Genomic DNA, 24,615 nt, shown 5'->3' with positions numbered 1-24,615 from the left:
AACAACATAAATAAAAACCTTAAAAAACTAATTAGCCCCAAACATATTCTTGCAGATCATTCTTAACAACTGCACCATTCACATTAAACAGTGATTCCATTTAACACAACAACTGCAATTGGGATAAATGACTTTTTATAAGCATTTCTTCGGGCTCAGAATTTAAAACCTGCGTCCTAAAGGTAACATTTCAAAAGCTAAGTGAAAGAGTAAAAATCGCTACTGCTGTTTTTTCTATAAAGGAGTCGAATAAAATCAACAGCGAATGTTGTTTATAACCAGTTATCTTATTTGCCTATCTTTATTTCAAATGAAACTGAAGCTATTCAACTTTGTGAAATGCACTGTTACAGTCACGTATCTCTATTATTGAGCACCAATCTAAATGCGAGCACGCTTTGCAAATTATTTAGCTTGCTTAATGTTAATTCCACTGGAAAATAATTTAGTTTGGAATCCAATACTAATTCCTGTAGGGAAATGTCCTCGAGCCGAGATTCGAACTTGGAACGCCCTGACGTGCTATTACACCATATGTCGATGCGCCGACAACAGGACAGTAAATTTGATGTTATTCTCTCCTCTGGCTGCCATTAGCAGTCTCACACATTTTTTTTCCATCTTCTGAAAGTCTTTATAACATCATTGTGGAGTTTTTCTTTTATTATTTGAGCAAATAAGATTGTAAAAAAGATATTTGTTTTACTCTCCTATTTACTGAGCTCTAAGTTTTTCCATTTATGACGACTTCCGCTACTGAGAAACCCGGAAATGTGAAAAGGGTATATTGACAAAAAAGCTTTTCATATTTGCTGAGATCTTTCTGATCTCAGTATTAACTATTTTAATAAGCATGTTGTTGTGCTGGTATATCTTGGCAAGTTTAAGCCTGTCATTGATTTAAAAATAACACTAACACCAGCAGTAGGCAGCAACAAGTTCCTGTCGTAATGAGTGATACTCTGAATCTTTTATTCAAATAATTCATTCAAAACAGCTGATTCAGCAATCAGAGCATTTTAAAACAAAACATTGACTTCATTCATTTTCCTTTGGCTTAGTCCCTTTATATATCAGGGGTCGCAGCAGAATGAACCACCAACTTATCCAGTATGTTTTACACAGAGGATGCCCTTCCAGCTACAACCAAGTACTGGGAAACATCCATATACACTCATTCACACACATACACTACAGCCAATTTAGTTTATTCAATTCAATTATAGCGCATGTTATCGGACTGTGGGGAAAATCAGAGAACCCAGAGGAAACCCACGCGAACATGGAACGAACAATCAAACTGCACACTGAAATGCCAACTAACCCAGTTGGGACTCGAACCAGCAGACTAACAGACAGATCAAACTAACTGACAGATAGCATGACAGTTAATGCTGACTACAACAGGCTTCTCCATTGTTTGTTTTCTCAGTAAGAGAGAGATGACATGTGACATATTTAATCCTTCAAATATTTGTTTATGCATTGTGTCATGCTTAGATGGATGAAAACTGTAGCCTGACTAGGCGAAAACCTGCTGTGACTCCATTAGAAACGGGCACGTAAACATGCTGCTAAGTCGGCCATCACTGCCATTCACATCAGCCTAAATGGCTAACTCTCACTGAAAACGAATGATGCTTGTGTGTTCCAGAGAATTGCTGTCAGCCCCGTAACACCTCCACCAGGTTGCAGTGTTGTAAACAACAAGCCATCATGCTGCCAGTGACGTGAATGGCAGAGGATTTTTCCTCGCACGAACAAAGCAGAGCTGCATTTTCTCTCTTGTAATCTATAATCCAACTAAACAGACACACAGAACAAACAGCATTTTCTGATTCGGCTAAAAGGCAGACAAATTAAATTGAAACTGAAAAAGCATTTCAAAGCACACCATCAAGAGTAAAGACTAACACCACACACACACACCAAACAATACAATGCTGTCCTCTTTCTGTTCCTCCGCATTTCAAGTGCACACTGTTCCACACCATCCATTCATGTTGTCCCAACACAAATCAATTAAGTTAACTGAAGAAATTTAAGTGGACTAAACATAAAACTATTATGTTGTCTCATAAAAAAAAAACAAGAATTGTGTTGTTTCAGCTAACTTTAAATAAGTAGTTTGAACAGGCAGCAAAAATAGTGACCTAATGACTGTAGAGAAAGGGAGTTGCACGAGCAGCTCTCCTGATGATGTTTGTATATGACCACAAGTCATGTTTTCCCTCTTCCTCTCTCTAATCTCTCCCTCCTCTTGCTCTAACCAGTTTGTTTTGTCTCCGTTTGCAATACTTGAGGAAATTAACTATGACAGGAGTGCAAATTTGAATAAGATGTTCTGAGAGCTTGCTGAGTTTACTTTTCCTGTTGAGGTAAAGTATGTTATTTTTTATATAAAGTGCCAGCAAATCATTTTTGAAGCAGAAACCTCCCTCAAAACTAACATACTCTCGTGTAGCTACCTGTACAGAAACGGGTGAAGAGAAAAATGCAAAGGCCACATGAAGATCTGCAGTATATGCACTTTGTAAAAACAAAAATGTATCTCAATCATGTGATGTTGTTATGATGAATATTAAGCCCAACACTTATGTGCTTGGTGTCGGTTTAGAGTGCATTTACATTTCTGAGCAGTAGAGGGAGTGTATACTACTGCATGTGCCCGGGCAATACCCGTATCTATAAGCATGTCAGATTTAGGGAGGCCTAGGCATTTCACTGCTGTTTCTAAGAGTGGCCGATAAAAAAATATTAGATTTAAGATGCATTTGAAAAACCTCTATTTTTGCTGAAAACTTGTATTGATTTATTTGAAAATGTTTGTTTCCAGTAGACAACACATTTGATTGTATACTCAACACATATTTAGCTGCTTGTCAAACTACTTTCTTAAAATGAGCTGAATCAACACAATTCTTGAGATTCTTGAGGAAAACGTTGTTGTTTTGTGTTCAATCCACCCAAATTTGTTACTTAATTGATTTGTGTTGGGACAGCATGAATAAATTGTGAATGAATTTTGCAGTGTACTTTAATAGTTTAAAACAACACTTTCTAATCAGAAATCTGGCCCGATCATGCGGTTTCAGACTCGATTTAAATCGGATGTAACCTCTCAATCAGGACTTGAATATATATGTATATATGTATCTCAATATTTTTTTAACATATCTATAATTATGTGGTGGCATAGAGTTAGACCTCTTTCTTGACTTCACAAAGAAACAGCAATGTGTGCAGCATGACATCCCTTTGTCGAAGAGACACTGTTGGTTAAATGCCAGCAATGCAGAACATAGAAGCAGCTTGAATCAGAAAGCGTGAGTATGTCTGCGGTCTAGAGGTTTTATAAAGTTGATGATGACAACATTGTCATAGGAAACTGGGAGATATGCAAACTTGGGATTGCCTGCCGGGTATTTTAAGTAGAGGTGCTATTTGTTTATATATTTAATTTTTTATGCATTTTTACTGTTGCACTAATGTCCAAAAGTGACGAATTTATGTTGTTTATTACTTGATTGATCAAGCTGACAGAAGTGCTCTGTTTGTTATCAGAGTCGTGAATGTTGAAATAAGGTGAATTAAATAAAAAAATAAGGAACATCCTGGATCTGTTTCTTTGCTCTTCTTTATTCTTTTTTATGCATTATAGAAGTATCAGATCAGGTTTCGGTATCGGTAGATACTCAAAATCAAATGACTCAGACTTAAGGACAAAAAAAAACAGATCGGGACATCTCTAATGATTACTTTGGATAAAAATAGCATGGTTTCACAGTATTGTTATTACTGCTGTAAATTAAGTTATTTTTACATGTCTTAGTAAAAAACAACACATATTCCCCCATTGAACACAATTCAGATTTATAATAATTTTTGAACAGAAAAGATGTCAGGCTAAATAACTAAAAGAAATCATTCACTTCTGCTAGGTTTCGTTAGTTTACCAAACAAAGATTTCTTTACAACACATAAAAAATACATAAAACAGCTTTAGATAAACCTTAGGAACGGTATAACAGAATTTTTTTTGCTGTTTTAAAACTTTGACTTTTCCAAACTACCCTAAACCAGTTATTGTTCCATGCCTATTTAAGATACAAACATTTTTAGTACAATTACAAATCATATTATTACATTATAATCATATTATTTAATAATATTATTAATAATAATAATAATAATAATAATAATAATAATAATGGCCGGTTCATTCCGCTGTGACAACCCCAGATTATTAAAGAGACTAAGCCAGGAAAAAATTAATGAATGAATGAATTAATTAATCAATCAATCAATCAATAATAATATACAACTTGGTAAACTTGGTTGCATCTGGGTTATAAAAAAATACTTGAATGTACATGACTGATCATTTAATAAAGTACACATTTATTACTTAATAAATATTATTTTTAACAATACAAATACAACCAAATTAACTATTGAGGTCCGGTGCCTCTTTTAACAATTTTACCATAAAAGCAGATATACCTATCAATTTTAATTGAAATGATCAAGTAAATTTCCGGAGCGACACGGTGGCTCAGTGGTTAAAAGTAGCACTGGCGCTTCACCGCAAGAAGGTTGCTGGTTCAAGCTCCAGATGGGCCAGTTTGCATTTCTTTGTGGAGTTTGCATGTTCTCTCTGAGTTCGCGTGGGTTTTCTCCGGTTGCTCAGGTTTCCCCCACAGTCCAAAAACATGCAATACGGGTGAATTGAATAAAAAAAAAGCTGTAGTGTATTTGTATGGGTGTTTCCCAGTACTGTATTGCAGCTAGAAGGGCATCCACTGTGTAAAACATACTGTATATTGGATAAGTTGCCGGTTCATTCCACTGTGGCAACCCACAATTAATAAAGGGTCTAATCCAAAAAAAAATGAATAAATGAATAAACGAAGTAAATTTCCAGTTAATCAGCAAGTATTTTTAGCAGCTTTATTAGTGTTTATCTGTTAATAATACAAAAGTATTGTGAATAGCAGCAAGCAAGTAGATCTACACAACTTTGAGGCTGCAATAATGTCTGGCATTTGAATATTGTTATTCATCTCCACAAACACGGTTCAGAATTCCATGGCAACCAAAAAGAGAATGTGAGGTGAACAGTGCATTAAAACCAACACAGCTCTCTTAATCTTCTCTTCTCTCTTAATATTCCTCAACCTCCCCTTCTGTTCTTCCTGCACTCCTTCCGGTTTCTATTTTATGCTTTCATTATGCTCGCTTCATTGCATCCATTTATGACTCTACCCATGGCACGCACACATTAAAACACACACATAAACAGAAACATACAATACACACAGATTAGGATATCATACTGTATGGAACCGCACACATATTTCTAACAGGTTTCCCATCATTCATTCATCAGCCAAACAGACTATCCTCACCCCAAAACTCACTTCATTAGCATCCACTTCATTTGTGCACGCAAGTACACAGAAATGAAAAATGGATGGACAAATAGCTTTAAGTAGTGTTGGCAGTGTTTACCTACTGCCCCCTTGTTTTTGCACATACTGATGATGATGATGATGGATTCTGGCATTGCTCACTGCATGCTAATTACACAAACAATGGTTCAAGGTCTAACAGCTTTGACAGTGACAGGGACAGTGAAAATGCTTGCAGTAGTGGGTTTAAGGTTATCAGGATTAAATATGCAATCATGTAATAATGCAATAACCAATGGAAAATTTCACTGTTTACATCATTACGTCCACGAAAAAGTAAATCTACATGGAAAACATACACTACCCTTCTCTAGCATTGTGCAACCCATTCTAAGTCATATTGTGCAATGCATTTACCATACTGTGTTTTTATTGGAATGTTTAAACCTCTTGAATTCTCATTCTTTCTCTTTCTAAAAGCAGGAGCTCCAATTAAGGCCTGCATGAATAGGCAGCAGTGTGGGAGAACACAGAGACAGCTGGCAGAAAGCCGGCTGGCTGCAGTGAGCTGGTGTTGTGTGCTCTGCACTTTGTTTGCTGGTCTGTCTTCTAACCGAGGCCAGGAGATTGGCCAGGACTCACAAATATATATATACAAAAATGAGCACACACTCTCATATTGAGACACAAGGGATGGGTGTTATTTAGAACCAGTGGTAATTTTGTCAACGAAAATATGAGCGAAAAAAATGCTTGGTTCCACACAAATCCTTCATGTTGTCTCAACACAGTTTGATTAAGTTAACTTAGTTGTTTGTACAAATTTAAATTAATTGAACATAAAAACAATTAAGTTATCTCACAAAACCCTCAAGAATTGTGATGATTAAATATTTTTTGAATGTTTGTTCTATCTTGTTCGAACTTAATTTAATAAGTCACGCAAATTGTTTTAAGTCAGTTTAACATAATCTAAATTCAATGGAGGGCATCACGATGGCGCAATGGGTAATATGATCGCCTCATTTTCATTGCCTCAGTTTCCTCTGAATGCTCCGGATTCCCTCACAGTCCAAAGACATGTGCTGTAGGTGAATTGGGTAAGCTAAAATTGTCCATAGTGTATGAGTGTGAATGAGAGTGTATGGGTGTTTCCCAGTGATGAGTTGCAGCTGGAAAGGCAACCGCTGCGTAAAACTTATGCTGGATAAGTTGGCGGTTCATTCTGCTGTGGCAACCCCAGATTAATAAAGGGGCTAAGCCAAAAAAGAAACTGTATGAATGAAAGTTCAATGGACTCATAAGTTTAATTTGATTTAGTTAAAAAAATAATAAGGCAACCAGGATTGTTTTACAGTGTAGCTTGACAAAGTTGAACTAGTAATTATGACTCCGATCCGCACATTCTGATCCGCTCGTCTAACGAATGGACAGCATGTTATGTTATTGTTGATGAAAAAAGATGAAACTGAAATGAAGTCAAAAAGATTAAAATTAAGCAACATTCATTTCTATTATATTCTGCTTAATTACTCTGTTCATTCATTACATGAGCAGATCAGCGCCCACACATTCAATCAAGTTACTTGTGCAGCAGACCTGTCCGGTTTCTGCTTGTGTTAAACCATTTTCCCTGAGGAAATTAATGCTGTTTAGAACTGAATCAAAAATGCAAATACCAATCTAGTCCCTTCATTAGAACTAGTCAGAAAATAAAGATCAGAATTTTATTAAAAATGTGAATTTAAAGCTGTAAGATATACATTTTCTGTGAAAATGAACACACTTTACAGTCATGTGAGAACGTTAGGACACCCTATATACTGCATTTCATGGGTTTCCGTATTGGGACATAATCAAAAAATCTATATGGTCCTTGGCAGGTCTTAATGTGATACCAAAAAATGTGGTAGATAAAACCTCAGATAAACAACATCATGAGACACTGAACATCATCTCATGCACTGAAAAAAAATATTTATTGGATTTACTCAATTTTTAAGGTGAGTGGTTGCAAACAGTTTATCATTCATTTCCTTGTCGACTTAGTCCCTTTATTATTCTGGGGTCGCCACAGCGGAATGAACCGCCAACTTGTCCAGCACGTTTTTACGATGCCCTACCAGCCGCAACCCATCTCTGGGAAACATCCATAAACACTCATTAACACACACTCTCATACACTACAGACAATTTAGCCTACCCAATTCACCTGTACCACATGTCTTTGGACTGTGGGGGAAACCAGAGCACCCGGAGGAAACCCACACCAACGCAGGGAGAACATGCAAACTCCACACAGAAATGCAACAGCACTACCTACTGCGCCACTGCTTTGCCCCCAATTTATATAGGCTGAATTTAAATAAATAAATTTGGTTGAAATTCAGCCCATATAAATTGTTTGCTAAATTTTTGCAGTGTAGCTATGGGTCACAAACCTATCACACTCTATAATTTAGATGCCTGTAGATTCCTTTTTAGCAGAAATTACTTAAAGTAATAATTTTTTGTATGAACTTATCAGTCTCAGACGAGTTTTTTGCACAGCTCACACCATAGCATTTTAGTCAGGATGGAACATTGTTACATCTTGACCTTTTTTGTTTTCTTTTTCAGCTGTTGTGTTGTAGATTTGCTGGCATTCCTAATATCATTGTCTTGTTGCATGACACAATTCTGGATGATCTTTAGCTGTCAGGCAGGCTTTGTGTTCACACCTGAAGGCTCCAGACTAACAAACTACTAAAACGTCTGCTGATGATCAGTTCGGTTCAGATCAGTTTTAATTTTTGTTAATGCTTTTTGTTGTTGTTCATTTAATTTCCCAAATTTTAAGACACGCAAAAGATTCTATATTTTTTTATGTCCTGTTATGAAAAAATTGGAATTTCATAATTTTTCCTAACTTTTTCTCATAGCTCCATAAAAAAGATCTTCAAAAAAGTGTTTGTGTCTAATCCTGAATTTCCTTGATTAACATATAATGAGTGTTTATATGATATCTGTCTTGTGTGCAGTGTTGCTAGATATAGATGACTTTTTCCAGGCCAAAAGCTGCCCAAATGCACAAAAAACACCCAAAATAAAAGGTTAATGTTTTATTTAGTTTTAATTTATGTAAATTGAAATTAACTTTTTTTAATTGTCATAATTTTTTAACATACAGCAGCCAACACCAGCAGTCACAGAACCACAAAATAACCAGATCACATCGAAAAACTGCCCTCCTCTCACACACACACACACTGCACTGCTTGTTGTGTAGATTACACTACCTTTTAGAGTATGTTTTACTTTCAAAAAGGGGTATAAATTCGTCCCATTTGGCATTTTAAATTCTTTTGAATATAAGTAGGTGCTGCTTGTCAATCAGACAAAGCTTTTGGGCTCTATTTTGACGGTCCATGCGCAGAGCGCAAAACGCAGGGCACAAACGCTTTCAGGGCATGTCAGAACGTGTTTTTGCTAATTTACGGATGGGAAAATCCTCTTTGCGCCGTGGCGCATAGTCTAAAAGGGTTGAGTTTATTTTTTTAATGAGTTATAGGTGTGTTTTGAGAATAAACCAATTAGAGTCTCATCTCCCATTCCCTTTAAGAGCCAGCTGCGTCGCACCAAGCACATTTGCTATTTACAGGATGTAAAGTAAGTCTAAGTGGAAAAACTGAGCATTTCATAAGCAAAAAGCTAAAAGTTAACAGTTTTTTAACAGAAAACTGTTAAACAGAGCATCTACTGCGTGAGAATGAGAGATAATGGATCTACTTTCAATTTCGCTCTTGGATAGGGAAACCACGCACAGACATCAATTAGTCTATAAATAATTAAATGCGTTTGTTAAGCGAAAATATTCGTTTCAAAACTATTTCCAAATTCAGTTCTAATTTCCAGCAAACGAATAAATGAACAATATTAACGAAGTGTGCTCAAAAACCTGAGTTATATCCTAAAACACATGCTGTGCCCCATATGGTCTAAAACCTGCAGGTGGGCAAATCTAAGCGTATTTTTAATAAAACAAATATAAAAATGGATATAATAAATAATACTGTTAATAATAATAACATTATACTAAAGCAAATTGTTATGAATGAACTGAAAAAGCCTCCCGAGATGAAGAAGACATAAAAGCATTGATTTTTTATATTTATGTAGGCTAGAAAATAAAATGTTTTGTAACATTTTAATCCTTTATATTTATATCCTATATTTATTCTTATTATATCCTATATATATCCGTAATATTGAAATTTTTTCATATGTAAAGATATTTGCCTATTGCTCTCTTGTGCGTATTAAGCAGTAAGCGAGGCGCAACTCTGCGCCGGAGTTTAGACCGGGTTTGTTTTGGTCTAATGAAAAATCTATTTTAGTTTCTCAAAATAGCGACGCGCCAGCAGTGCACCTCAGAACGCCTTCCTTTTTAGACCAAAATGCCTATGGGCGCACAAATGAGTGCTAATGCATTTGCTATTTAAACAGCGTAGCACAACGCCTCAAAACGACTCTTGCGCCAAGCTGAAACTAGCAGAAGACTATTGTGTCGCGCCTTGCGCCGGGTGTATGATAGGGCCCTCCATATTTGAATTTGAAAGAAATTAAAACAATTATGTTAAATGCTATTAAAATGTATGAGCTGGGTCGCTTGGGTATTTTAAGTTGAGTACAACAAACTCAAAACTTGATGTTTCTGTTTACATAAAATAGAAAATTTTACCTCAAATTTTTTGAGTTGTGCCAATCTATTTATGATTACAGTGTATGGAATGGCCCAACAATTCACAAAAATATGTGTGCTAGTGTGTATGCTTTTGAAAGTTATTTCTTAATGGAAATAGATTCCATCATTCTGTTATTCAAATTCTACATATTACGGGATGCAGCTATTTAAATAGACTGAAAGGATACACAAATGCACATTTAAAAGGCATACTGTACATAACGTAGACAAATCTGTATGAAAAACTCTGATGGAAAATATGTCTACCGGTGCCTCCCACGATCCCTCTCACCAGAACTCTCCATTCCTTACATACTATATTTAAACAGATGCACCTCAGATGAATACTTTCCCCCAGATCCTATAAATCCAGTCGCTAAGACCTCCTGAAGAGGATTTTCTGGATTCTTAAAGATCAGTGATAAAATATTTAAACATATAGGTTTATCTAAGGTAAACACAATCCTTCTCATCATCCTGACATGCAACACATTCCATTCAGCCACAAATTAATGCATATTACATAAGACATATCTGTTTTAAATGATGCTATACACAGAGTCCAAACTTTGGCTTTCATTTCCATATAAAGAGAAGCATGTTCTTTGTCTCATACCTGGATTTCGGTTCATAAAATATTACAGTGTGAAAATGCCATCTGTAGATCAGTTTTGTTCACTGATTTATAAAGCAGAGGATCATTACATCTGATCTCAGCAGATGCAGACCACTGTCTCTGTCTGTAAAAATGCTGTTCTCTGAACCCGGTAGGCAAAAAGACAATGACTCAGGCCACCCTTTTCTCATCTTCAGATCAAAGAATACCTCCCCAGAGCACTGTTCGTCATGAGGACTTTGCTAAGGCATTTGGAGAAAGGTGTATCAGCCTCTGTTCTGATTAATAACATACAAGGCAACAGTTAGCACCAAAGGATCAAAGCAAAACAAAGCAATGTCTACAAACTCCCAAACTTCAAACTAAACCACATCTCTTTCAACAACGGGACGCAACTCAACCAAGAGTCACTATATTTCAACATGCAGTGAATAAACACCAAACGGAAAATATACAAACAGCTCTAAAGGTTTATGACAAGGCTGACAGAATCTCATACTGTCCTACAGCTGATTGAGAGGACGATGGCTGGTGGTTGTTGGGTGTAGAGTTTTGGCTTCTGGCCTAGAGTTCTAGCACAGAGGCCAGCCGTTTATCAATATGTCACCCACTCTGGAGCATTAACCCAAGAGAATGTCTGCATTCCTTAAGATCTCTGGGTTATTTTCCAGTGCTTTGACCTCATTTTGATTTAGACATACAGATATTGTTTATGCATGGATACTTTTTTTTCTTTGGTGGCAATTATGTGCAAAGGTTAGACCCACTTTTTTACCACTATAAATGCATTTTAAAGAGTCCTTTAATGGTGCTGTTTATGGATTTACAATTACTATTTTAAAGATGAGGACGAAAGAAGCACTTTTATATAAAGAGCAGCATTATATAGATGCTATGACAGTCTAAATTAGTTTTAATTTTAGTAAATTAGCTTTTTTAAGAAAGTGTCTAGTGCATATAGAGAGGAAAGACTGTTTCATACAGGTATGTGTTTCACCCCATTCACACAGGGCGTCAGTGTCAACGCTTCCCATTCACTTTGAATGGGTGACGTCAGGCGTAGCCGAACTGCATTGTGGATCCGTTGGCGCCGCTTCAGTGGCGTTGCTCGCTGTTGGGACTTTCTCAACTTTTCAAGCGCCAACAAAAGCGTCAGCCAGTTAGATCACTGTATGCAAATACACCAGCTCAGACAGTAGACAATTTGACTAATTTCATTGGCTTACACTGCTATGACGATCGCGTCAGCCCCAACTTCAGACATGCCCTCTATCAAGTGTTGACGCTGAAGCCCCATATGTCAGAAGACTAATCTGACAAGGCTCTGAAATCCATGCTTAGGTTTTGTTTGCTTTTGCCGGAGTAACCTGGACAAGCTTTGAAAGAGCAAACCTCTTTTAAAACAACGTCCGAAAGCAGCAGCTCATTTGAATTTAAAGACACATTTGCTTTTACATAAATGATCCATGAGGTATTTGGAGCTGAAACACCTAAAACATCTATTAAAAGTTTTAAAAAAGTTTAGAGACAACTTTTTTTTAAAAGATTTTTCCAAAATGGTGGCAACAAAACCAAATTTTTACTTATCAATTCTAGAGGTCAGGTTGCAAAGCAGACACATTGTAGCAATAACTGTCAGCTTTATGTTCCAATAAAGTTGCGCATTAAACAAATGTAATAAAACATACAGACATGAAAACACACACTGGGAAAGCCTGAGGCAACCAGCACCAATTTCCCCCAGTGTGGCAGTGCAGCTCCAAACGTTGTGGTAACAAAGGCCCTTTTAAGGTCGGGACTCGCTTAGCCTATGGGTCTCTGGGGAATTTTGACTCTACATTCCCCCAGCTGTATCTTGTTGTTTTATGTATAAGGAATATGTGTAAAAGAAGTCTTCATAATGGGCCTACTTTTGAATTTCTTGCAGAACAAACCATACAGATCATTGCTGAAATACACTGACACAATGTTTTATGCCAAATGACAGCATGTATTTTCTACTGTAGCGATGAATGCATGATTAGTCTGACTGTAAGAGAACAATCCAGCATAGCGCAAGGCATGACGGAGCCGGGCAGATTTGCTGGAACTGAATAATGAATGGAGGATAATGAATAAAATAATGATGAACAAAAATACTGCACCAGATCCAACCTCGTGTGCAAATGAGCACTACAGGCTGATGTTCAAAATTAATAATACAAAAATTATAAACAACAAACATTTCCCAGTCCTCTAAAATATTAAAAGATGACATACTTCTCCTCATAAAACATATTCCACCACAGGGATCCGAATGTGTCACTTTAACAATCTGAATTCATAATCCTAGGAAACAGTACATGCATCAGCGATTCACCTTGGAAAGCACAGCTCTCTCTGCTTCCTGTTGTTGTGTTTCTAAGCATTAACCATACAAACGATGAAGGGCAAACGTGTTGTTTTGAAGGTTCACGTAGTCATCCTTAGCCAACGCTGTTACGAAAGAGCTTCATTACGTGCTTTGAGGCTTGCCTGCCTTAAAACGACTCCTGGACTGGACAGTGAAGCTTGGGGATTTGAGCAAGACATGAGGGCTTTGATCCAAGGAAATGTCCTGAATGGACTGCCGGACACAAGCTTTGAGTACGTAAGAGGAGAAAAATAAATTAAAAGGAGAAGGTAAATGTGTGCAAGCTACACGTCTGCATGTGATTTAGTGAATGCTGGCACTGTCCCGTGATTCCACTGAAGCCACTAAACGGCATCTTGTTTCTAATCTTTAACAGATGGGTGATCTCCTGTGCCTCTAGTAACGCAGGGGCCTCTTTAGCTATAGACAAAGCAAGGAATGGAAATTCCACTCTGAGCCCTTCAGATCTTATTGATGAGGAACTGAAAAGTATTAACTGGAAGAGAAGGGCATCTTGAAAAATCACTAAAGCTTTTTGATTAAACATGCTGAGATTAAAGCAACGCTTCTCCCAAGAATAAAAACTGTGTCATCGTTAACTCACCTTCATGTTGTTCCAAATCGATATTACTTTCTTCTGTGAGATGCAAAAGAAAAACATCTGAGTAATGATTTCCATATTATTTTTTGTGGAATTGCAATGAATGATTATGGAGATATTCGAGCTACAAAAACAGGATGCCGAGGCATCGTATAAGGATTTATACACTTATTTGTGCCATATTTGTTTTCACACTTATAGTTTGGTTCTAGTTTGGTCTGAAGATGCAATTTTCAAACCAAAATTGATACATTTTTTAATGACAGAATTGTTTTTGTGACATACATATTGCAACATAATTTAACAAAGGGATTTTTTTCATCTGTAAACTTGTGAAGAGCTTATGAAATGTACTAAGGAGTAAAAACAGCTAGGCATTCTGCAGTCACGCAAAGATCTGCTTCAATGAGATGCAGATGCAACTATGACATCAAAAAAACAGGTATGCTTGAGCATCTCATGATGAAATCATGTCCTGTGTTTTAGTCTGTCTGTTTAGTTGTCTTTTGACTTTATTTGGGCACTCGTATTTCAGTTGAATTGCTCCAGAGATGATTAGAAGCAGACCAAGACCCCTCTTTTTCGGGGGTGGGGGTGGGGGTGGGGGATGGTATCAGATGGCAGAGTTCCAACTAATTTTAAACAGAGAAATCAAACCAGAATTCATTTCAATAGCACCGGGCATAACAGTAAAGTTTCGTTATCACCATAGAAAATTTTATTTTAACAATAACCCTGTAAAGATCTGTTGTGAGCTACATGGCTGTTAATTGATTGTATACTCATTTGCTGAACCCATCTGTTTGCATTAATTAACTTTTTTTTTTTTTTTGCTTAATGGTTAAAAGTGGAATCTGTGCAGAAAAACGTCATTACCTGTGATGCTAAAATTTCATGTTGCAGCCCTGCACTCTTAAAATGCTTAAATATTTCACTGTATATAATAATAAGGTCACACTTTATTTTGATGATCCATTTGTTGAATTTAAGTTACATTGCATCTACATGCCAATTAATTCTCATTAGATTATAAGTAGACTGTTAGGTTGGGGTAAGGGTTGGGGTTAGGGTTAGTGTAAGTTGACATGTACTTGCTAAGTTTCTTATAGTCAGGAAAATGTCTGTTTAGCAGCAGTATCAACAGATTATGTATTAAGCAGACAGTCTACTAATAATCAAATGGACTATAAAAATAAAGTGTTACCAATAATAATAATAATAATAATAATAATAATAATAATAATAATAATAATTATAATAATAATTCCTTACATTTGTATAGCGCTTTTCTGGAAACTCAAATCGCTTTACACATTGGGAGGAATCTCCCCATCCACCACCAGTGTGCAGCATCCACCTAGATGATGCGATGGCACCCATATTGGACCAGACCACACACCAACTGATTGGTGTAGAGGAGACAGAGTAATGAAGCCAATTATGATATAGGAATGGTTAGGAGGCGATGATGAACATGAGGCCAGTGTACAAAGTTGGCCAGGATGCCAGGGTTAAAACCCTACAGTTTTTTTGATGGACATCCTGGAATTTTTAACGACTACAGAGAGTCAGGACCTCGGTTAAACGTTTTATCTAAAAGATGGTGCTCAATGAGCAGTATGGAGTCCCCATCAATATACTGGACCGTTAGGACCCACACAGACCGCAGATTGAGCACCCCTTCCTGTCTCACTAACATCACTTTCAACACATTGTTTTTATAGATTGTAAAACCAACAAGTTTAACAGTTTTCTTTATATTATTCATTTGAATTTGCCTGTGTTTTTTGCTATTCTTTATACTGTAGGACTGTAGAATTTCTCCCTTCACTAAAGTCATTAAGAGTATAGTGGAGTTTTTTGTTGCTGTTTTTTTTTGTTTTTTTTTTAGAAATATCTGTATTAGAAACACAACTTATATATATAAATTTCTAAAAGGATCGGATGTCAGAAGCACATTAATAATCACATGCACATTATTATCATCAGCTCAAGAATGATGTTATTTTAAATATAGACGCGCAACCAGCGATCGCGAGAAAGCGATACCACTGGCACATTAGACGGCCTTGTAAACAACTACGATGCAAAGGGTAAACTCTTGACGGCAACAAAGTTTGTTTAAGCTTGGTTCGACCATGGCTCATTATTATCTGTATATATTATTACAGTGCAATGTGTCTTTAGGCTGTGTTTTTAGAATTGGCAGTTCCTTTGTTTTCATTTTCCTGCTTTTGTATGCTCTGGAGACGTTTCAGCTGCACATCTAGCTCCACCTTTTGGTACCCTTTTGTCATGCTAGGTACCCTTGGCAAAAGGTACCCAAAAAGTGGTACGGTACAGTTTGCTTTTAGGTACCTTTTCACAGTGGAAACAGCCATAAAATCCTACCGAACCATATAGTACAGTACCGTACAATACAGTACCGTACCACTCAGTGGAAACGAGCCATAAGTAAATAAAAAAAATTTATGTGAACATACCCTTTTGAGGAGTAATCATTTGGATCATTACTTGTCCATGAAAAAAGAAATCTGCAAACAAAAATTCACAGCATAGAAGTAAACAAAAGAAGTAAATTTATACAAGGAAGCATCTCTGATTAAATGGGCAACAGTGTCGACTCTTGGTATGGCTTAAACTAATATTTAGAAGCTACAGCTCTGACACTGCAATTCATCTAAGCAGACTCATGTGCGACAAACATCCTAAGGCCTCCTTGCCATACTATACACCACGTCCTGAATAGTTAGTGATTTGGCTACATGACACATACCTCAGGATCCAGTACCCGTCCCGCAACAAAGCTCTTTCTGTTCTGATGGACTCATTTTAATCCATTTAACTCCAAAATCATAGCTGCAACAAGTGGTGCTTTTTTCCAGGCACTGGGCAAAGTCAGGCGAGTGGGTCTCCCATCTGGAAGCTGTTCAGGGCAGCTTTTCATCCAGTTTTCGTCACGGAAGATTAACAAAGATCGTTTCCCCGCTACAAGTTGATTAGGAAAGTTTGATTATCAGTTCAGGCGGTACAGTTACAGGGTGTGGTTCATTAACCATCCGCTTTGACCTTTAAAAGCGCCGATCTGATAAGAGTCTTGTTACTTTAACTTAGATTTATTCACAATTAAAACAATGCATTGGACATATTTAACCCTTCAGGGTTAATATCAAAAGCAGGTGTGATACGACTATGTTGATATTCATCACAACAACTCAAACAAAAGCATGATATTTGAATATGTAAACAATAAATTAATAATGACTTACAGCATGTTACATTTAGATGTAATATTGCAAGTACATATGTCTAGTTTTGTGCTGTTAACAATAATATATATAAAAAATGAAGGCAAAGGCACAGTGGAGTGTTGCACATATCAAAGCAACACACACTATTTATTTAGTGAAATTAACTATTCAAGGATAGCTGATCAAGCATTTTTAAAGAGATAGTATATGTAACAGGGGCCAGCTAGCAAAGTGCTATGCAGGTAAACCTCACTCTTCTCACCTCAAAAAGTGCTCTAGTGACAGACGCTAGAGGCCATGGTCTTTAGCCTCCTTGTTAGAGAAACCAACTCCCATACAAAGAGGGTTGGATGCAGTAGGACCAGTGGGTTACACATGGGGGCTCGTCCGGGATGGGAGTGAGGTTTAAGGGGGTGGTGAGTGTAACAGAGGCCAGCTAGCAAAGTGCTATGCATGTAAACTTCACACCTCTGACCTCTAAAGATGCTCAAGCGACAGTTGCAAGAGACCACTGTCTTTGGCCTCGATGTCAGAGCAAGCGACTCCTATACAAAGAATCGCCGGTTTGATCCCAGCTCAGAGCAAATTGGGTGCAGTAGGACTGGTGGGTTACATGCAGGGGCTCAACCGGGATACGAGAAAGGTTTAAGAAGGTAAGTGTAATAGAGGTCATCTAGCAAAGTGCTATGCAGGTAAACCTCACTCCTTTGACCTCAAAAGGTGCTTTAGCGACAGATGCTAGAAGCCATTGACTTTAGCCTCCTTGATAGAGCAACCGACTCCCATACAAAGAATCACGGTGCAGTAGGATCGGTAGGTTACATGTAGAGGCTCGTCCGGGATGCAAGTGAGGTTTAGGAAGGTGAATGTAACGGAGGCCAGCTAGCAAAGTGCTATGCAGGTAAATCAAACACCTCTGACCTCTAAGTCGCTTAAGCGGCAGATGCTAGAAGCCACTGTCTTTAGCCTCTTTGTTAGAGCAACTGACTCCCATACAAAGAATCACCGGTTCGATCCCAGCTTAGAGCAGGTTGGGTGCAGTAGGACCGGATGGGTAACAAATATAAAAAAGAGAATGCTTACTTACACAAAGGTACAACATAGATGTCACAAAATAAGGAGGACAATTCTGAATGTAAAAGTGAAGACTAGCCGATGTGTAGCCAGTGTATGTTTGAATGGGGTTGGAACTAAACTCTGCAGGACACCGGCCCTCCAAGACCAAGTTTAGGCATGGTTCAGATAGCCTCTTATAATACAGTCACTAGTCACCACCGGCAGTACGGTGGCGCAGTGGGTAGCACAATCACCTCTCAGCAGTTGGCATTTTTGTGTGGAGTTTGCATGTTCTCCTCGTATTCGTGTGGGTTTTCTCCAGGTGCTCTGGCTTCCCCCATAAGTCCAAAGACAAGTACTATAGGTGAATTGGGTAAGCTAAAAATGTCTGTGTGTCTATAGTGTATGTGTGTGAATGAGAGTGTATGAATGTTTTTGCAACTGGAAGGGCATCCGCTGCGTAAAACATTTGCTGGATAAGTTGGCGGTTCATTACTCTATGGTGACCCTAGATTAATAAAGGGATTAAGCCAAAAAAATAAAAATTAACTAGTCGCCACCTACTGGCACAATTTGGAATTATGTTGCTATGAGTTTAAGCCATTATCCAGAAATTGTAACAAAAATTAAATTCACATAGGAAAAAAATAGACAGATCACTGCATTTTGGGGATTATAGTTGTTTTCTATTGTTTACAATAACAAATTTATTACAGTTTAACATTGGGACTTTTATTTACATTATTTAGCCATTTGAAACAATATATTTTATAAGAGATAACATATAGGTGAATAAAATACCATTAACTTATTTTACATGACTTACCCAGACAATACGTTATTTCAGACTGTAATGTAAATGTAAAATGTAAATAAATGTTCGATTGTTAAACTTTGAAAATCAAATTTGACAGCACAGAAAGATGCCTTCATGCAATTCAAAACAAGTAAAATAGACAGAATTTTAGGTTTTAGGCTTTTTAAAACAGAATTACTTTTTATATATTTATTTTTAGCATTTATTTTATTTTAAATGCAAAACTTCTAAATGCATTGTTATTTCTGTTGTATGTGTGTATTATAGATGCTGAGCATACAGGCTGAAGGAGCAAGCAAACATCAATCTCAGTACCAAAAGGCCCAATTTATGTTTTCAAACAGGTTGCTTATTTACACCTTACATTCCATCGTTCAGAAAAACAAGTAGCCCGACAAAACCCACTGGCCCACTGTTACTAATGTCCCGCAGGATGAAAAGGTCAAACAAACAGAGCAATGTTTTGATAGCGCCACAGTGTTTACAGCTTTCAGGGAAATCAACTACGCCTTTAAATCTTAGGTGAGGTTATTTTCAGCCCATACTGAAACCATTATAATTCCATGTAAGCGCTCAAAAACAAGCCGATAGTGTTAACTACACTTGTAAATATTTGGCAAACCCTAAACACTGTAGACCAGAATGTTTGTTTGTACTGTGGGCTGAGTGCAGCAGAAAGACGCTGCATTTCAAGCCATAATAAGGATATCACTCTGTCATTAAGCATATTGAGCAGATCAAAACAATGCCTGATATCACAAGAGAGGCATAATTAATACAGTAATAATAAGGAACATAGATTTACATCAACGCTATCATAACTTGCTTTGTTTCTGAAGGTCAACACTCTTGTTTTTACTGTGGCTCAATCTGCCTCATGTTGTGTACGTTTAACCTGCTAATGCTCAAGTCAAGCAACATTTGACCAAATATGGTTGTTGTGCCTTACTTGCTCTGTCTCGTCTTCGTACTCTTTCCAGGCTGTCTCGGGACATGTCCTCCCAGTTCAGTCCCTCTGTGTCCCATGGAGGCCGCTGGCTTGTCTTCCGCTCCTGTTTCACACTCAGGTGCTCAATACTGTCTGAATTCTAAGATCAATGAATAACAGTAACAATTACTTTAAATTACCGACAAACTTTCTTGAAATTTTCTTTGAAATTATTAAAAATATATATAATTATTGGATGTTTGATGCTTATATGGTATACACTACCTGACAAAAGTCTTGTCGCCTATCCAAGTTTTAGGAACAACAAAAAATAACTTGACTCTAGTTGATCATTTGATATCAGAAGAGGCTTATATGAAAGGCAAATGCCTCTAGATTACGTTTATTCTATCAATGAAATATGATCATGCATTGATTTTTATTAGGACAGAAAGGTCTGACATTGCTGAAACCAAAGTCTTGTCACTTAAAAGAAATAATGTACAGAATAGAATATAAAGTGGTGGAGGAAAAATTATTCATACTGTGTATGACTCCCACAAGCTTGGAGGACTGCATCTATACATCTCTGCAATGACTCAAATAATTTATTAAAAAAGTCATCTGAAATGGCAAAGAAAGTGTTCTTGCAGGACTCCCAGAGCTCATCAAGATTCGTTGGATTCATCTTCAATGCCTCCTTCTTCATCTTACCCCAGACATGCACAATAATGTTCATGTCTGGAAACTGGACTGGCAAAACCTGGAGCACCTTGACCTTATTTGCTCTCAGGAACTTTGATGTGGAGGCTGAAGTGTAAGAAGAAGTGCTATCCAGCTCAACAATTGCCCTCTCCTGTGGTTTGTAATGTAATGGGCAGCACAAAATGTCTTGATACTTCAGGCTGTTGACGTTGCCATCCTCTACAGATCTCTTACATGCCCCCATACTGAATGTAACTCCACACCAGGATTTTTTTTCTTCACCAAACGACAATTTCCGTGACAATCTTGGGTCCATGTAGGTTCCAGTAGGTCTTCTGTAGCATTTAGTATGATTGGGATGCAGTTCAACAGATGATTCTGCCCCTTTTTTAAATGATCTACTAAAAGTCAAGTTATTATTTTTTGCTTTTACAACTGGAATCGACGACAAGACTTTTGTCAGGTAGCGTATTTTATGATTATGAAACAAAAAAGCATTTTGATCAATAAAATGCATCTTTGCCAAATAAAAGTGTTAACTTATTGTCTTTCAACCTATTTTAAAATTATTAAGATCATGTGGTGCTGATGACTGAATTAATAGCTGGTTAAAATACAGAAAATTAAAAACAAATATAAATGCATTATTTCATAAAATTTACTTTGATCAATTAAATACAGATTTGGGGTGCAAAAAACACCTCTTTAATCCCATTTATATATTTAAATAGATATACATTTCAAGTAAATAATAATGTGTGTATTGCATCCTTGTAATATATAATGCATCCTTGTAATATACAGTTGAAGTCAGAATTATTAGCCCCCCCCACCCCCCCCACCCCCCCCCCTGAATTATTAACCTCCCTGTTTATTTTTCCCCTAATATCTGTTTAAAAGTTAACACATTTCTAAACATAATAGCAATAATAATTTATTTCTACTGATTTATTTTATCTTTGCCATGATGGCGTTTAATATGTTACTAGATATTTTACAAGACACTTCTTTACAGCTTAAAGTGACATTTAAAGGCATAACTAGGTTAATTAGGTTAACTAGGCAGGTTAGGGTAATTAGCCAAGTTATTGTATAACGATGGTTTATTCTGTAGACAGTTGGAAAAAAATTAGCTTATAGGGGCTAGTAACTTTGACCTTAAAAATGTTTTTAAAAAAAATAAAAACTGCTTTTATTCTAGCCAAAATAAAACAAATAAGACTTTCTAAAGAAGAAAAAAATATTATCAGACACACTGTGAAAATGTCCTTGCTCTGTTAAAAATCATTTGGGAAATATTTAAAAAAGAAAGAAAAAAAAAACAAAGGGGGGCTAATAATTCTGACTTCAACAGTTTATATACTGTAATGCATCCTCGATAAATAAAAGTATTACACTCTTTCAAAAGAAATTTCACTGCCCCAAACTTTCAAATGTTTTACACAAAAATATCAAATGTACAATAACCCCATGACCACATTTTTGCTGCTTCCTAGTTTAATTGATTGTGAATTTGGTATGTAGTCAGTACTGTTCTCTTTGTTGTAACTAGCTTGTCTGTTTTTTAGACAGATATATTTGGGAAACATAAAGACTGACTGTAACTATTAGGGCACAATATATTGTTTCAGTATCGATATCGCAATGAGAGTGTTCGCCTCATCGCAGGATATGCAACATTAAATTGGGATAATAGTCGATCAACAATTGAGCATACATGACATTTGTGGAGTCATTGCGAAGTATAACCATAACAGAGTAAACTTATCACTTGCATGTGTTTTAAAGACATTTCGGGCACAATTACCTAAAACATTTGCAACTTCAACTGATTAATTAATACAATGAAGACTTTACAGTGTTATTTTACATTACTAAATTTCTGTATCTGAATACTCTCTAGAAAAACCATAAAGAACTATTTACTTTTTTCTTTGTTTGTTATTACTCTTGGAATTTTGTTTTTATACATGATTCACACACTTACAAAATCATCCCAATAAAAAATTAAAATTAAATGAATGATTTTTCACAAAAAGAGCTAATCAAGCCATCTGGCAAAGTATTTCAATAATGAGTTTTCCAGCCCTAATAACTACCTAATGTAAATTATATCTTAGTGATTATCAAATAGATTTTTGAAACTATACATTTTAATGTAGAGTATGTCTTTTTTACTTTTATGTTCTTAGCAGATGGTTTCCTACCAACCAGTCCTAACATTCCTCACGCAAATGTTTTCCTTCTCAGACTTTATTTTGGCAAGGGCAGTGGAATTGAAAACGTTAAAGAGTATTATTTTAAACTCTTAGCATTGTTTCTCTTGTACTCTATAAACTGTGTGAAATGTTATTGATTTGTGTGTACATATATTGTTTTTATATATAAAATATTTTATAAAGAACATTGTTTGTTGTCTTACTATTCACTAACAGGTTTATCAGAGTGGTTTTGGGGGAAAAGGTCTATAGAAAAACCTTTTGTTAAAAACTTTTTTCTGATCGCATTAATAAATAGCAATCATCCAGTTAAACATTCAGCTTGACAGCTGCTTTGGGAAGACGACATGTGCATGTTTGTTTATGAGGAAATGTCTTAATCAGCGCTTGTTTCCTGCGCCTGCAAGTGCTCTAAATTCCTTTAAAACACCCAGGAGAGCGTCTTTTATGTGTCACTGCAAGCCATCACGGCGTTCTTGCGTATAGTTTTCCTCTGAAATGTTTCTTTGAATGACTTCACTGTTTATCCCTCAGTTCTTTTCCTATCTCTGATGTGTTCTTCACTTGATAGACGTCATTGTTATGACATGATATGGATGTTCACAAACAAAGGGTCATTTAATCTTGTTTTTTTTTTAAAGCTCCACACACACACACACAAGAAAGACGCATTTCATAGTTTAAGCTGAATTATTCATTTGACGTTTCTTATCCTCAAATTTACAAATACGGCAATTAGTTCCTGCTGTAAAGTGGCATTCATTTGCAGAACTGAAGCTTGTTAGATTGGATGACTGACAATAAGCTTATCCTACTGTCTGTCATGGATTTGTTTGCTTCTCTTTTTCAGACTTCAATGACTGTTAATATTTATCAACACTGAAAAAAAATCAACTGCTGATTTGTGCTTTACGATTATGGCTAAACTAGCAACTGTTTGGCATTATAAGGTAATAAGTTCCACATTAAACAAAGCAATATCTTGTAGCACAAAAAAACAAAAAAAATGGCAGACACAAATCTGTTGTTGTGGAACACATATGTTGCATAAATATTCTAATACAAAGGTGAAAGGCCACAGACGTCACTCACCCACTTCTGATTGGGTATCGCCAGAGATGTCAGCATATCCGCCATAGCACCCAAAATCTCATCAGTTCGCCCCTGGTTCTTTGGAAGAGACTTCATATTCCAGCAGCTGTGGCTCTCCTTGTGGATATTCCCCACCTTCTTCCAAAAAGAAACTCTATTTCTCAAGGTTTGTCGTGTCGGAGCTTTGATCTTCAGCGTAGCTCCAATGTTGTATGATTCTCCAGAATGCTCTTGCTGATAAATAATGAATTATGGAGGAGAACGGTTCGTTTGTGTCTAGTTTAAATTGGACAAGAGAGTGCCGTTGTCTAAACTAAAGCGTCTTCTTTGGCTCCTGTCCTTCTCACAGGTGGGAAGGTCTCGCTGTGGGTCAGTCAGGCCTCTCTCTCGCCCTCCCCCTAAAACCGGGGCTGTTCCTGAGAGAAGGTTAGCTGCACCCGAGTAATCAGTTAAGATAGCGTTCTGTTCTTTCCTTCCCTTTGAGAAAAATCGCTTGTTTTTGAGTGCTCTTTGGCATTTGGGACCTTTTGTGAAAAGAACCGCTCTAACCGCTCATGAGTCAGCCTTTTCTGTCTTGTCATTGGCTGTGTTCTTCTACCACCCCTTCAGCCGTCTCCTCTCCACCCTCTCTACATCACTTTCTTCTATTGTAGCTCCCTTGCACAACAACACACTGATTCTCAGAACAATCCTAAAGTTTCTGTCATCCTCCTCCTTCCAATCTCGTACTTTCACCATCATTTGCTCTAGTTGTTTCCTCTCCAGGCCGACTGGATGACACATGGCTTTTGGCATGGTGCAAGC

General features: G+C 36.9%; 1 protein-coding gene across 1 annotated transcript in view; it reads right to left on the bottom strand.

Annotated features, from left to right (window-relative positions):
* arhgef25a (Rho guanine nucleotide exchange factor (GEF) 25a) overlaps nt 1-24,158 on the bottom strand; it is a 170,120-nt gene extending 145,962 nt beyond the window's left edge. The window contains exons 1-2 of the mRNA XM_009296957.5: nt 23,812-24,158; nt 19,817-19,955 (exon numbers count right to left, since the gene is read on the bottom strand). Of these exons, the coding sequence (XP_009295232.2) occupies nt 19,817-19,955; nt 23,812-23,907 (235 nt within the window). The 5' untranslated portion in view covers nt 23,908-24,158. The remainder of the gene's footprint in view (nt 1-19,816; nt 19,956-23,811) is intronic.
* Between the last annotated feature and the right edge of the window lie 457 nt (nt 24,159-24,615).

This window comes from Danio rerio, chromosome 23 (assembly GCF_049306965.1).
Source record: "Danio rerio strain Tuebingen ecotype United States chromosome 23, GRCz12tu, whole genome shotgun sequence".
NCBI lineage: Eukaryota > Metazoa > Chordata > Actinopteri > Cypriniformes > Danionidae > Danio > Danio rerio.
The sequence above is the reverse complement of the archived record's forward strand: the minus strand, read 5'-3'. Positions and strand labels throughout refer to the sequence as shown.